Genomic DNA, 16,049 nt, shown 5'->3' on the forward strand with positions numbered 1-16,049 from the left:
CTCTTACTATACTGATGATGCCCTGGACTATTTGATTTGATACAACAACTCAAAAAGTAGGTATTATTGGCGTTCTCATTTTGCTGATGAGGAAAGTGAAAGTCAAAAAGGTTAGATAGCTTGCCTAAGTGCCAAAGCTGGGTCTCAAAAAGTCAGCCCGTTGGGCTCCAGGGCCTATTCTGAGAACCTTGACACTAGATTGCTTCCCTTTAGAGGAGAACAGCTTCCATCCCTGTCTTCTGACTCTACCAAATTAACTCATTTCAGAACTTGATTTCCCACATACAGATATACTTTTCATAAACATTTCCCAACTCTCAGAGTTAGTTTCTTTTAAAAGGTGGGAATGAAGAAACAAAACTTGGAAAATCATCCTCATCTGGCAAAGTAGAAAGGTGGATCCAGGAACCTTTTAATTTACAAATGGAATTCCCAGTTTGGCCATTGTTCAGAGACCATGGATGCGCAAACTAAGGCCATTGGGTTAAATCCAACCAATTGTTGGTTTTTGTATAGCTCAATATCTAAGAATGATTTTTTACATTTTTAAAGGGTTGAATAAAAAACCAGTCACAATGTGATATGTGAAAATTATATGAAATCCACTGAGAGTGAGCCCTAATATATTAATTATGGATGTTGGGTGGTAATATGTCAATGTGGGCTCATTGATTATAATAAATATACCTCTCTGATTGGAATATTGATAGTGGGAGAGACTGAATGTGTGGGGGCACAGCGTATATGGGAAATCTCTGTATTTTCTGCTCAATTTTGCTGTGAATCTAAAACTTTTAAAATAAAGGCTATTAAAATATATATATGAAGTTCAAATGCAGTGTGTCCATAAATACAGCCACACCCATTTGGTTGTTTATCTTTGTTGGCTGTTTTTACACTACAAGTGTAGAACTGAATAGTTGAGATCAGATGGCCTGAAAAGCCTAAAATATTTAATATTTGTAAAAACATTTGCCAACCATTCAGTTCATTGCATCTGATAAAGATTAAGATACTGGTTGAGATTGTTGCCACTGGAGTCAAACTTCCAGGGTTCCTAGTCCTCCCTCTTCCACTTACTAGTTGAGAAGTGTTTAACCGTGCTAATCTCAGTTTACTCATCTTTTAAAGTGAATCAAAATAGAACAGTAATGGGACAATTTTTTTTTTTTTTTAAGATGGAGTCTTGCTCTGTCGCCCAAGTGACAGTAGCGCAGTCTCAGCTCACTGCAAGCTCCACCTCCCAGATTCCCGCCATTCTCCTGCCTCAGCCTCCCTAGTAGCTGGGACTACAGGTGCCCGCCATCGCACCTGGCTAATTTTTGTATTTTTAGTAGAGACGGGATTTCACCACGTTAAACAGAATGGTCTCAATCTCCTGACCTCATGATCCGCCTGCCTTGGCCTCCCAAAGTGCTGGGATTACAGGCGTGAGCCACTGCACCTGGCCCAGTTATGGGACTATTTTAAGAATTAACTGGGTCAATACACATGAAGCACCAAATAGTTATTAGTAAAATTGATTTTGATTTTGAGATTTTGCATTCCTCTTATGGCCTTTTTTAGACTATGGATATATTTTTCTCAACTGTCTTGAAATCTGCTTTGTTTACATGAGGGATACATGTGTATGCCCAGAAGTCATCTTATCTATCAGGAGCTCTAACATGACATGGTTATGTTTCTTGCTTCTATTTTACCATCCAGTTTGTCCTTCTTGATCAGAATTAGCTCCAAAGTAATAGAAGTTACTCTATTACTTTCTCTGTCTTCCTAAATGAAAAGTCAGCTTAGCAAGCCAGGAACCAATATGTCTTCTCCAACACCAGATTTCTTGCTGACATATATGCTTTTTATTTTCAGAGAATATTTATTCAAACATTTTTGCCATTCCCTAATTCTTGTAAAATGTTAATACTTTCCATGTTATTATCTAAGCTTATGTCACATGAAATCATTGAATGACAGCAAAAAATGTAGTTGAGTCACTATTCTGAAGATTTGCAAAGATTCTTATTCACTAGCAAAAAATGTTAACACTATTATTAACCAAGAAGTTCTGGATAGACTGGAACTCCAAAGGCCTAACAGTACCCATTTATAAGCTACGTAATTAGGCTCTGTCATTTTAACAAAAGATATTTAGATTCAACTATTATTTGTTGAGTAGCCATTATATGCTATATCTTTTCCTGGACTTAAAATCCTTTCTTCCCAGCACTGTTACCAGTTTTAAAGGTCAAGGCAACGAGTCAAGCTTTGGACTTTTAAAGTTCTTCAACCCTACTAGCTGGTTACTTTGGGCAAATAATTTCATTTCTCTGAAGCTGTTTTCTGTTTTGAAAAGTAGGAATAATATGAGTTGCCTGACAGAGCAATTGTAGGAATCAAGGTAATCTTTGGAAATAATTTAGTCAGTATGAGTGAGACACAGAAAATATTTTTCTTTCCTTCATGACCTGAAGGTCATTTGCCACAAAATGAATTTACAAGCAATTCTCACAGCAGCCCAATTCTGGAAAATTTAAGGAATTTTTTTTTACCTGCTGAAATTCAAGATCTCAGCTTATCAGCATCAGAGCCAAAGCCACCTCCATTATCTCACATAAACAGAAAAGCTGTGCAAGTGGCCCCTATATGGCTGAGCTGATGCAGTGTATCCTTAGCATCTAGTAAGAGTGTTCTCAAAAATTTATGCTGGGGAAGTGGGGGAGCTCACAAATTGTTCTTTGCCTCCAGGTATCTTAATTTTATTCATTGCTAGTTTTTCAGAGCTTGGGTAAAACCTCACAAGTAGGGACAGGACTGGGATGAGGCAACTGAGGTGTCTAGGGTGCAAAATGTGAGCTGTCTAGACACCAAAGGTGTCTAGGTGTCTAGCGGGCACTGACTCTCCAGCGTATGTGAGATTTCAACACCAATAACTTTTTATTTCCTAGTTGCTGTATCATGAGAATGTTTGGCCTTATTATTTTTTAAAGCTGTACTTACAGAGGTGTGGCCAATTGTCTTAGTGATGCAAGAGATTCAGAATGGAAAAGAAAAAGTCAGCGTTACCCTAGTCGATTTTGATTAAACTCCTTTGAAATCCATGTTGGAGTTTAAATGCCCATTCGTGAGGAATGCTTGATATAGAGGAGGCCCCTCCAAAGCTTTAAGCACATGTTCAGAGCAAGAGGGAGCTTTTCAGGTGTTATTTTGTCTTGTTTTGTTTTTTGCCAGCTCCTACTCTCGGGCTTCCAAATCTGGGGCGATGTCTCCCCAGGTTAAATTATCCTAGCTCCTGCTCCAGATCGCTTTCCCTCTGCCCCGCCGGAGCCGAGTAGTTCAAAAATTAAATTTGGGGCAAGAGGTGCGCTCCAGAGCGCAACTGCTTCTGGACCCTGCGGCAGCGGTGGCGAGCCACAGGGCGGCGACCGTGAGCTCCAGGAGCTGCTCAAACAGCTGGAGACCATGTCTGAGGATGCGACCAGGACCCTGGGGAAAGGTGAGTGCTCTCCATGGGGTCCGCGAGCTGGGGGCGCCACGTGACAGAAAATGATGGCTTCCGTGGAACTGCCTGGCCTTGGCCTGCAGACCAGCGGGGCAGGAAGGGACTTGAAGGGCTCTCCTGAAGAAAAGCCACGTGCAGCACTGTCCTCTCTGGGACTTGGGAGTTGGAGCTCCCACAGCCATCCTGGGATCCGGGCAAGTGAGCGAGCTCCCTCCTCACTGGGCTGACTAAGCCTCTCCTTTCCCTGTCCCCCTCCATCGCTGCTCTGCAGGAAGCCAGCCCCCAGGGCCAGTCCCGGAGGGGCTGATCCGCATCTACAGCATGAGGTTCTGCCCCTATTCTCACAGGACCCGCCTCGTCCTCAAGGCCAAAGACATCAGGTGAGAAGCGGGAACCCAGAGCCCCCCGAGCAAACCCAGTGCCTCACAGGAGCCCGGGAATGTTTAGCATCTGGGGCATCTGCTCAGATTTTAGAAGGGGCTCCCTGTCCTTTTTTCCAGAGGCAAAGTCAACAAGTAATTAGCAAAGGGCGGGCATTTTTTTAGCGGGCCCTACTGAAATGCGGAGCCCGGAGCCCTTTTCCGAGTCATGAAACTTCTAGGCCAGCGCAGAGGAATCTGAATGATGGGGCTGGTGAACTGGTTCCCTCCCAGAATGTTTAAGGGTGCAGCCAAGGCTACTGAGGCCTCTCCTGACTGCTCCACAGAGGTAGTTCCCCCACCACACCCCAGGCATCTTAGGTCACCTCTGTTTCCTTTCCTTATTGAACTTACTGCGTCCAGCATTTTCTAATTTGTTCATCCATCTCCCCTCTCCAGTCCCCTTCACCTGTGTGAGTTCTCGAGGGTAGGAACTCTCTCTTTTATTCATGAGCTAGGAGAGAGCCTGTCACATAGTGGGTGCTCAAAAAGTGTCTGTTAAATGAATGAACAAATCTTTCCAAACAATGAAATAAAAGGCATTGCTATCAAGAGGTGTCTGGAAGTTTTCAAGACACCTTGAAAACTTGAGAAATGGGTATAGATTCTTCCAGAAGGAAGTTTGCAAGACCAACTCCTGCAGGTCTGGATCTGGAGGGCAGAGCAGCTTTGCTGGGATGTGGACTGCATAATACAGCTGGCCTCCAAGCTAGAGTGTTGAGAATGTGCCACTCCAGGTTCCTGACTCTTGTCTCGGAGAGTCCATCACAAGGGGGTGACTTCAGAGTTTCAGACTCATGTCAGAGAGATACAAAGACTAATATAGAGATATTTTAAATAAAATTATGTAAATCCGCCTTGTTGAGTATATAGGGCCTATATTTCCAGATTCTTCCCTTTTGCTCAAATTAAGTTGACCTTAAGGTTACCTGTTTTTTGAGGAAAATAACAACAACAGGATGTTTGCCCATTTGGTGATAAATTATCAGCCTAGGAGCTGATGTATTTTCTTAGAGCAGGGTTTCTCAACCTTGGCACTGTTGACAATTTGGGCCAGATAATTCTTTGTTGGAGAGGTGGGATAGGAGCTGTCCTATCCATCGCTAGATGTTTAGCAGTATCCATGGTCTCTACCCATTCAGTGCTCTCTACCCATGACAGTAGAGTCCCCCTTCCCTATCCTCTGTCTTCAGTTGTGACAGCAAAACAATGTCTGCAGACATTGTGATATGTCCCTTGGGAAGGAGGCCAAAAATCACCTCTAGTTGAGACTCACTGCTTTAGGTTTTTTAGGTCTTTCTATGTGGCCTATGCTGGTCGCGAACTCTTGGGCTCAAGCAGTTCTCCCATCCTGGCCTAACAAAGTGCTGAGATGACAGGCGTGAGGCACCTCATCCAGCCTCTGCTGTAGGTTTTAAGACAATCTCCTAGACTAAGCAACGAATGTTCCCATTTGTTTCCTTTCATCTTTTTAAACATATGTTCATGCTTCTGGCAACTTTATAGTTATCTAAATAATAATTGTATTATTATGTGAGCATTAAATAATAGTATTATTTGAACATCTAATAATTAGAAGAAGAATTAAAAAGTTATTGCATGCTTACATGCCAGGCACTGTCCTAAACACTTTACACATATTCACTTACCTGATCACCACAGTACCAAGAGATGGGTGTAATTCTTAGCCCCATTTTATAATTAAGGACACTGAGCACAGAGAGGTTAGGAATTCGGTTAAGGTCCCAAGCTAGACTGTTCAGTCTGATGCCAAAACTCATGCTCTTAATTGTTAATGTTTACCGTATTCTGTTGTGACCTGTTAATGTCAGATTTGTATTTTCAAGCTGTAAAATGTACTAAATTCTCTCATGCCATGGTTAAGTGTGTGAACTCTGAGTCTGTCTGTCTGGCTGTGATCTTGGCTCCACTACTTTTTTTTTTTTTTTTTTTTGAGATGGAGTCTCTCTTGCCCAGGCTGGAGTGCAGGGGTGTGATCTCAGCTCACTGCAGCCTCCACCTCCCAGGTTCAAGTGATTCTCCTGCCTCAGTCTCCCGAGCAGCTGGGGTTACAGGCGCCTGCTACCACGCCTGGCTAATTTTTTGTATTTTTTAGTAGAGATGGGGTTTCGCCATGTTGGCCAGGCTGGTCTTGAACTCCTGACCTCAGATGATCTGCCTGCCCCAGTCTCCCAAAGTGCTGGGATTACAGGCATGAGGCCCCGTGTCCGGCCGGCTCTACTACTTCTTAGTGGGTGGCATTGTGTGTGAGATTCAACCTTCTTGAGCCTTCTTTCCTATGAGGTGAGCCTACTTCATGGGGAATTATGAGGAACAACTGAGATAAGGCATAGAAAACATCTAACACGTCTCACTGCTGGAAGGAAGATGATGATGTTATATATTTTATACAAAACTTAAACCTTAGAAAACTAATTGCAAATTTTAACTTTTAAACTGATTGCTTCTGCTTTCAAGAAGAGTGCCTGCCTGCAGATGCCTCTCATTTTTGTTTTCCTTTTGCTTTTTAAGACATGAAGTTGTCAACATTAACCTGAGAAACAAACCTGAATGGTACTATACAAAGCACCCTTTTGGCCACATTCCTGTCCTGGAGACCAGCCGATGTCAACTGATCTATGAATCTGTGATCGCTTGTGAGTACCTGGATGACGCTTATCCAGGAAGGAAGCTATTTCCACACGACCCGTATGAACGAGCTCGCCAAAAGATGTTGCTGGAGCTATTTTGTAAGGTATATTCAATTTAAAAAGCCACTCACACTCTATTTTACTTTGCATGTCTTTCCCAAACCTCAACCCATTTTAAAGCCAAATCATTGGTGAAACTGATTTGTTTTGATACCATGTGATCCTCAGGAGAGTAGCTAGCATGGAATTAGGGTAGAGCATGGCCACTGATATTAAAGTTAAAGGCTTAACTGCCAGGTGCTTCTCCATTTCAACTGGCAGGCTCAGGAGATATGGTTATGACATGGCAATGACCATGTGACTTGAAGCAGGAATATTGAAAGAACTGAAAACTGGTGATCCTTAAAGGTACTATTTCCCCAACTTCAGGTAAAAAGTAATGGAGTGTGATGATTACGCATAGAAGGTGATGCTCTTCTCTCTCTCTTTTTTTTTTTTTTTCTTTTCTTTTTTTGAGACAGAGTCTCACTCTCTCTGTCACCCAGGCTGGAATGCAGTGGCATGATCTTGGCTCCCTGCCACCTCTGCCTCCTGGGTTCAAGCAATTCTCCTGCCTCAGCCTCCTGAGTAGCTGGGATTACAGGCGCATGCCACCACACCCAGCTAATTTTTGTATTTTTAGTAGAGATGGGGTTTCACCATATTGGCCAGGCTGGTCTTGAACTCCCGACCTCGAGTGATCTGCCTGCCTCGGCCTCCCAAAGTGCTAGGATTACAGACACGAGCCACTGCGCCTGGCCAGTGATGCTCTTTAGAGGCATAAGAGTGCCTGCTGCCCAGGAAACGTGAAGAATAGATAAATGGTGGCAGATTTGATAATTAAAGAAAAAAGAATGGAGAAACTTTAAGATGGTGTCTTTGAAAAGGAATTTTTAAAAAACCTCAGTGAGATTAACAGCTGACTTATATCGAGCACTTATGATGTGCCAGGCACTGTTCTAATTACTTTGTAGGAGCTAACTCATTTAATCCAACTGCCCTTTGAAGTGGGTACTGCTATTGTATCCATTTTTCAGATTGGAACACTGAGGCTTAGAGAGGTTGAGTGTCCCACCTAAGAATGTATAGCATGGAAGCAGCTGATCAAGTAAGGAGCACTAGAGAAAGCCTCCTAAAGCACCCTGTTTTCCCAGGGTGCTGTGAGAAGCAGATTCCCGGAGCCACAGACATAACCTAGTGCCCCTCACAGGGAGCTGGGGGTCGGATGTGGGTGTTGCCGTGTTAGGCTGGAGTTATAAAGCTTTACTGCCTTTTCAAGCAGAGCAGGAACTGGAAGTTTCCGCAGACTTCTCCACTGAGAACCTGTGTCCTCTGATTAGGTCCCACATTTGACCAAGGAGTGCCTGGTAGCATTGAGATGTGGGAGAGAATGCGCTGATCTGAAGGCAGCCCTGCGTCAGGAATTCTGCAACCTGGAAGAGGTACAAAAAGGGGTCCCTCTCCTGGTCTGCTACAATGGAGGAAGCCAGGCAGGGTTGCTAACCTGGTCACTCTGACACCGGCCTTCACAGGCTTTTTCTTTCTGCCTTTGATAAGTCAGACTTCTGATCATCTGATTGCATGTTTGCCCTCCTCTAACATGCTCTGGACTTATTCTGGAAAATCTGATGAGGAGTTGGGGAGGACATGCCATGAATTGCTTCCTTTCCCAGAGTCACCCCATCTTCCTGAGTATCTCTGCATGGCTTCTGTAGCTTCTGCCAATGAGGTCAAGGTCTGTAAAGATTAGGGATTGTGTTTGGCTGCTGGAGTCTAACTACTGTAAATTCATGTTGTAAGGGTTTACTGTCTCATGTAACATTCTCTCACATGTTATAACGGTTTATTCTCACATATACTGTGGCTCACACTTGTGATCCCAGCACTTGGGGAGGCTGAAGCAGGAGGATCACTCGAGCCCCAGGAGTTTAGGACCAGCCTAGGCAACATAGCAAGACCCCTCCTATACAAAAATCATTAAAAAAATTAGTCAGGCATAACAATGCATAGCTGTAGTCCCAGCTATTTAGGAGACTGAGGGAGGAGGATTGCTTGAGTCTGGGAGGTCAAGGCTGCAGTCAGCCACGATTGCACCACTGCACTCTAGCCTGGGTGACAGAGTAAGAAAGATTGACCACCCCCCCCCAAAAAAAAAAAAAAAAAAAAGCCAGAGCTAGGCAGTTCAGGCCTATTTTGATGGCTTCTTTAGGACATTGTCGGGAACTGAAGCTCTGTCTCTTTATGGGCTCTGTCATCCTTAGCGCAACTTGGTACAAGGCTATCATCCTCAAAATAACAAAATAGCTGCTGTCACTGCAGCCATCACATCCAAGTTGCAGACTCTGAAAAGCAGAATATAAAGAAAAAAATGGCAAATGGCCATGCCCCTTTTAAGGGCTTTAAATCCTACCAGAAATTCTACCCAATGGCTGTTTACATTTCATTGGCCAGAACTTAGTTGTAGGGTCATGACTATCTTAGGGAAAGCTGGGAAATATAGTGTTTTAGCTGGGTTACCCTGAATAAAATCAGGGGTCTGTAATTAAGGAAGAAGGGGAAAATGGGTACGGTGGCAGGAGCACTCTTTGCCAGTAGATCCTTCATTAACCCGGCGGTAATGGAGCTACTTATCCCATACTTCTAGAATAATCTGGAAGGCAGTTCTTTTACTTCCATTGTTTCTTTTGTTCCAGAAATTGATAAATTCACCTTATGAGTGGGTGGTTCCTCTATTGGCAGCCAGAGAATACGATTTTTTTCCCCTTAAGGGAAGACTGGTTATTAATACTCTTCTATTTGACCTTTATTAAGTGGAAACAGGTTAAATGTATTGATATTTCCAGTTGCCTATCTCAGATTTGTACAGTTAAGTATTTATGGATGATGAATGGTCATGTATAGGAAATGTCAACCTTTTGTCCTGAGGTAACCAACTGTGGCCTTGACCCCAAAGAGGCTGTATGATGTGGTGGAAAGAGTCTTGGATCTTAGGCTTGGCTTTACTAAATTCCAGAACCTTGGGCAATGTTCTGTACCTCTCTGGGCCTTGGTTTTCCTGTGTGCAAAATGAGGGATTATTTTGAAATGTGTGTTCCTCAGAGCCTCTGGGTTCTGCAGTGGGTTCTCCATTCAACTTCCCAGTGAGTGGAGGCCTGGTAGATGGTTCCAGACACTGCTTCACTCAGGTCAGCACTGCCTTTAACCACCATGTTCAACCTCAGGTCTAAGAAGATGGCATTTGGGGAGAAAGGAGAACTGCTGCTTTAAAAAAGAAGTTCAAAAAATCTTGTGACTAGAGAATTTATAGTCTTTAATTCAAAGATCAGCTGAATGAACCCCATCATGCCTGGTTACCTTCTCACAGATAAACAAATACTGGACCAGTGAAAGGAGCTGGGGGAAAAAACCCTTTGAATTCAAAGATACAGTAATTGAAACATTTTCATCAGTTTCCCTCCTACCTCCATTTGGATGATGGGTGAACTTTTTAAATTATAGATTGCTAGATGAAAGTATAGGGTTATGATGGAGATACAGTTCTTCAATCGGGGGTCTTTCCCAGGGCAAGTGAACCAGTATTTTGTGCCATGAATCATGCTGCAGATACTTTGCATACATCATCTCATTGAATCTTTCCAACAACCTTCTCAGGTACAAATGGTACTAGTCCTGTTTTGCAAATTGGAGTGGCCTCTTTGTAAAGGCTCAGAACTATGTACTAGGAATAAAAAATATTAAAGACCTTCAAGGGGCTCAAAGCCTGGATGGGGAGATAGGCTGTTAAGCCCATTTAAAACCTGCGTGTGTTGAGTGCTAGGCTGGAGACATGCATACGAGAAGGCTGGTCTGTGGGGGTAGATAATGCCTCTGTTGACTCTTAGGATGAATTAGAGGCACAAGGGCGAGAGCCTGGTGTGTTTGGCAAACAATAACCAGTGAGGGGTTGCCAGCGAGGGAGTGATTGGTAAGAGGCGAATGTGGAGGGTGGACCAGAGTCAGACGCTGAAAGGCCTTTTCCACTGTGCCCGCGGATTTGTACTTTATTTCAGAGTTGATGGTGAGTAATTGAAGCCTGTCAAGCAGGAGAGTGGTGTACTCCTTCATGCTTTTAAAAGTATTCAGCCCATTGCTTGCACCCAGGATGGGGAGGTTGCTGTGAGCCAGGACTGTGCCACTGTACTCCAGCCTGGGCAACAGAGTGAGACTCTGTTTCAAAAAAAAAAAAAAAAAAAGGAAGAAAAGAAAAAGTATTCAGCCCAGCTGAGCACAGTGGCTCAAGCCTGTAATCCCAGCACTTTGAGAAGCCAAGGTGGGAGGATCACTTGACCCCAGAAGTTTGAGACCACGCTGGTCAACGTGGCGAAACTCCGTCTCTTTAAAAATACAAAATGTTAGCTTGGCATGGTGACTTATCCCTGTAGTCCTATGTACTTGGGAAGATCACCGGAGCCTAGGAGGTTGAAGCTACAGTGAGCTATAATTGCACCACCGCACTCCAGCCTAGACAACACAGTGAAACCCTATCTCAAAAAAAAAAAAAAAGAAGTTCAGCCCAGCAAGAGTGTAGAGGATGGATTAGAGTGGCCAAGAGCAGGGACTGGGAAGGGACAAAGAGGACCCCACTAAAGAGGGTTGGAAAGGGAGGTTTAATTAGAGAGATTTTGAGGGACTAAGATGAGATGAAATCTGAGGAAGGAGTAGGAGTTACTGAGGATGGTTTCCAAGTTTGTGGCTGGTAAATGTGATGCTTTTCACTAAGAGTTTGAGGGAGGACACATTTTGTCAAATTTGAGGTGTTGATGGGATATTCATATGTGGGCAGAGCTTAGAAGAGCAACGTATGGTCTCTACTGGACCTTTGGAATGGTTTTATGGGCTAGGAGCTTTAACCAGAGAGTTTAGGAATGTCGTCAGCGGTGTGGTGATAAATGTTTAACCATCAATTTTCTCTTAAAACAGAAAGAAAAAGAAAAAGCACTGATTTATAGCATTTGCTGATTTGGGTGGTGTAAATACTTCCGCCAAGGCTAATTTTGAGCTACCAATGTGCTATCTCTAAACTCAAGAGCTGGCAAAAGATGTGGGCAGCTCCAGCATGTCATTGAATAAGAAATTTCACTTTATCTTCAATAACTGAGCCCCAGAAACACCATTGTTTACCAGCCTTTGTATAGGTAGCTTTCACTAACCAGCCTCGGTGTAGGTAGCTTTCACTGATGCTATTTAAGGAACACCGGGTATTCCACATTGTCCTAACAGGTTTGAATGTGGTTTTGTCCCACAGACTGTTAGCAATAATTGTAACTATGGCTGGGCTTGGTGGCTCACACTCGTAATCCAGGCACTTTGGGAGGCCAAGGAGGGGGGATCACTTGAGGCCAGGAGTTCAAGACCAGCCTGGGCAACACAGTGAGACCATGTCTTTACTAAAAATAAAAAAATTAACTAGTCATGGTGGCGTGTGTCTGTAGTCCCAACTTCTCTAGAGGCTGAGGTGGGAGCATCTCTTGAATCCAGGAGTTTGAGCTTGCAGTGAGCTATGATCATGCCACTGCACTCCAGCCTGGGTGACACAGCAAGACCCTGTCTCAAAAACAAACGAAAAACAAACAAACAAACAAAGAATTGTAACTACAATGTAGGAAATATTGAAATCTGAAAACATGACCAATGAACTTGAATTATGTGATCCATTCCTTTAAATGCCAATATATTTATTCTAGGAGATTCTAGTGAAATTGAAATTTGTCAGAATAATTCTAATGGAGATGATCCCCTGATTTATGCAACTCTCTCACATGGTTTTGCAAAATCAGGATTTTTTGTGAGCTAAAAATGTGTTAAATACTCATTGTCTTTCTGAGTGATAAGCAAGCCAAGATTTCATGTATAATCTTCTGCTATGTTATCCTCAAACAAAAAGTCAGTTTACCTTTTGTGGCCTTAAACTCTGACACTTTCTTCTTTTGAAATAACTGCCTTGTCTAACTTTTTAAGTTTTGTGTTTTTTTTCTCTTGTTTTTTGTTTATTTATTTGTTTTTTAAATCTGGTTTCAGGTGGGTTCTGTGGCTTATGTCTGTAATCCCAGCACTTTGGGAGGCTGAAACGGGCAGATCATTTGAGCCCAGGAGTCCAAGACAAGACTGGACAACATGGCAAAGCCTTGTCTCTACAAAAAATACAAAAATTAGCTGGATGTGGTGATGCACACCTGTAGTCCCTGCTACTTGGGAGGCTGAGGTGGGAAGATCACTTGAGTCCAGGAGGTCAAGGCTGCTGTGAGCTTTGGTCATGCCACTGCACTCCAGCCTGGGTGACGGAGTGAGACTCTGTCTCAAAGAAAAAAAAATTAAGTTCCATCAAAATCAAATATTTATTGTGCTTGTTATATAACCACATTTTTCTCTATTATCTTTGACAATTCTTTGAGATATATTACTGCCACTTTTATTATCAAACTAGCAGCCTGCTCACTGGCTTTCCTGTTCTGAACATTGGCATGAGTTTTAAAACTACGACACTTGTCTTGTCTTGCTGTACTTTATGTCTTCACACAGATTTTCTAGCCTTTACTGAATCATTAATCTAAGCAGCACACATTTTTTAGTTTTATTCTTCTTCAGGTATTGATTTTCCCATTTCTGAATGGGACTTGAGCCAGGCTTCATTTGATCTTTGTGGATTTGAATGTGGCAGGACCTCTTGGTGTCACTTTTCATCTGTGCCTTCCAAAAATATTTTCATTACGAAAGTAGTCAAATCAAGTCCAAGTGCAGTGAAAGGTAGGATTTGGTCATATTTCCTTGAGGCTTTGGAGTTTTGCTTTAAATCTAGAAAGTGTTCGTGGCTTATGAATTGGTTCTGCACGCTGACTATTGCTTAGTCCTTTCTTCATCATCATCAGAGCTCCATAAAGGAGAGCAGGGAGGGGACAACATAAATAATGCTGAAATAGCACTGAGGGATGAGACCTGGCCCAGCAACTGAAGGCTTTGTCTGCCGGCGGCCACAGGGCACTTTATGATTTTGCTTCTTGTCATCCAACCACCTGCCTTGATGTGCTTCACTTTGCATTTCCATGCAGAGTTTCCCGCATTGCCAAATTTGATTGCATGCCTTATGTGTAGCAGTTTGCATGAGGTGGAATTTGCATAAATTATGTGTGTATTACCCAGGAGCATCTGTAGTTAAGTACTTTATTGATTCTAAATGTCACCCATAATCTTAATTTTTTAATTATTTTATTTTCTTTTCCTCTTTTAGAGATGGGTGTCTCCCTCTGTTGCCCAGGTTGGGAGTGCAGTGGCACAGTCATGGCTCACTGTCATCTTGAGCTCCTGGGCTCAAGCAGTACTTCCATCTCAGCGTCCCGAGTAGCTGGGATTACAGGCTCAAGGCACTGAGCCAGCCTCCATTATCTTAATTATTATTATAATTATTTTTTTGAGTCAGGGTCTCACTCTGTCACCCAGGCTGGAGTGCAGTGGCACAATCACGGCTCACTGCAGCCTCAACCTCCTGGGCTCAAGTGATTCTCTCACCTCAGCCTCCTGAGTAGCTGGGATCACAGGTTCAGGCCACCATGCCCAACTGTTTTGTTTTTGTTTTTGCTTGTTTTAATTTTTTGTAGAGACGAGGTCTCACTGTGTTGCTCAGGCTGGTCTTGAACTCCTAGGCTCAAGTGATCCTCCCACTTCAGCCTCCCAAAGTGCTTTGATCACAGGCATGAGTCACTGCACTTGGTAATCTTAATTTTTAGTCTGTCCTTTCTTCTCATCAAAAAAGACATTTATTCAAGTTAGATTATATTGTCTTGGTTTAGTTTTGCTTTTGCTCTTTCTTAATTTTTATTAATTTCCAGTGGCAAAATTATTTATATATTGTTTAATTGTTTCTCCTTTGATAGCACCAGGAAAGGAAGGCAAAAAAGTTTATACCTGGTTAATTCGTCACTGAAAACAATTTTCTGTATCCTTTTATATATAGCAGACTACAGGCTAAATTTTTTATCATCTAAGTTAACATGTCTACAAACTAAATTCATTATTGCTAGCTATTTTTAATAATAAAGTTGTTGAGATACAATTCGTATGCCACAAAATTCACCCTTTTCAAGTGTACAATTCACTGGCTTTTAGTATACTAAGAGAGTTGTGCAACTATCACCACTATTTAATTTCAGAGCGTTTTTTTATCATACCCCAGAGAAACTACTCACTCGTAAGCTATCATTTTCCATTTCTTCTCAGTCCACCTGGCCATACGTAGCCACTAATCTGCTTTCTGTCTCTATGGATTGACTTATTCTAGACACTTCATATAACTGGAATCGTACAACGTGTAGCATTTCATGAGCTATTTTCACATACCATAAAGTTCTTAAGGTTCATCCTTCATTCTTTTTTATGGCTAAATAATATTCCATGTGTGAATACACACATTTTGTTTATCCACATCTGGGAAGGTTCCACTCTTGGAACCAATGTGGATAATGTTGTTGTGAACACTGTGCAGGTTTTTGCATGAACATACGTTGTGATTTCTCTTGGATTTGCTAGCTGATTTAGCATGTTTACTAACATGCCATTTTAGTTGTAACCACCATTCTTTCACACTTGGGAATGGGTTATCCCTGACTCAGGATGCCTGGTTAAGTGTATTAGTGCTGTTGCTAGTTCAGTTACTTCATTCATCATCCAATTCTGACAGCTGCTTTCTAGATAAACTAATATTTGCTGTACTTCTTTCAATAGCCTTCTGATATACCCTGTCCCATCACATAAATAATAGAATAATAATTATTCTTATTATTTAAAAATTAATTTTACTCTTCTCCAATTATAAAGTAGTACTTGTTCATTGGAGAGAATTTGGAGAATACAGGAAAACATAGAAACTAAGGGAAAAAATATAATCCCACTACCAGAAACAACCACTGTTACAATCTTGGGGACTTTTTTGTTTTTGTTTTCTGTCCTTTTCTGTTTTGTATATTTTATGTAGTTGAAACTTGATTACTATTATGATGTAAATATTCCCTAGACCCCCTGCCATTTTATTTTGAGACAGGATTTTACTCTGTTGTCAGGCTGGAATGCAGGGTGCAATCATGGCTCACTGCAACGTCAAACTCCTGAGCTCAAGGGAGCCTCCCAACTCAGCCTCCTGAGTAGCCGGGACTACAGGCGTTTGCTACTATGCCTAGCTAGTTTTCTATGTAACTTTTGTAGAGACAGAGTCTCCCTCTGTTGCCCAGGCTGGTGTCAAACTCCTGGACTCAAGTGACCTACCTGTCTTGGCCTCCCAAAATGTTGGGATTACAGGTGTGAGCCACCACACCTGGCCAATTTTTTAAACTCTATAAATGCTTATTTACATGTATAAGAGTGTTTCTTAGAGCGGCAGCATTATTTGTGATGATGACAAATTAGGAAACAATATTCATT

General features: G+C 42.3%; 2 protein-coding genes across 2 annotated transcripts in view; one reads left to right on the forward strand and one right to left on the reverse strand.

Moving 5' to 3' along the window:
- CFAP43 (cilia and flagella associated protein 43) overlaps nt 1-16,049 on the reverse strand; it is a 174,181-nt gene that overhangs the window by 145,365 nt on the left and 12,767 nt on the right. The gene's annotated exons all lie outside the window — the stretch shown is intronic.
- The window catches only part of GSTO2 (glutathione S-transferase omega 2), a 29,101-nt gene that overhangs the window by 2,219 nt on the left and 10,833 nt on the right, over nt 1-16,049 (forward strand). The window contains exons 2-5 of the mRNA XM_007964041.3: nt 3,223-3,487; nt 3,765-3,873; nt 6,445-6,667; nt 7,943-8,044. Coding sequence (XP_007962232.1) covers nt 3,454-3,487; nt 3,765-3,873; nt 6,445-6,667; nt 7,943-8,044 — 468 coding nt within the window. The 5' untranslated portion in view covers nt 3,223-3,453. The remainder of the gene's footprint in view (nt 1-3,222; nt 3,488-3,764; nt 3,874-6,444; nt 6,668-7,942; nt 8,045-16,049) is intronic.

The sequence above is a fragment of the Chlorocebus sabaeus genome, chromosome 9 (assembly GCF_047675955.1).
Source record: "Chlorocebus sabaeus isolate Y175 chromosome 9, mChlSab1.0.hap1, whole genome shotgun sequence".
NCBI classification, from domain to species: domain Eukaryota; kingdom Metazoa; phylum Chordata; class Mammalia; order Primates; family Cercopithecidae; genus Chlorocebus; species Chlorocebus sabaeus.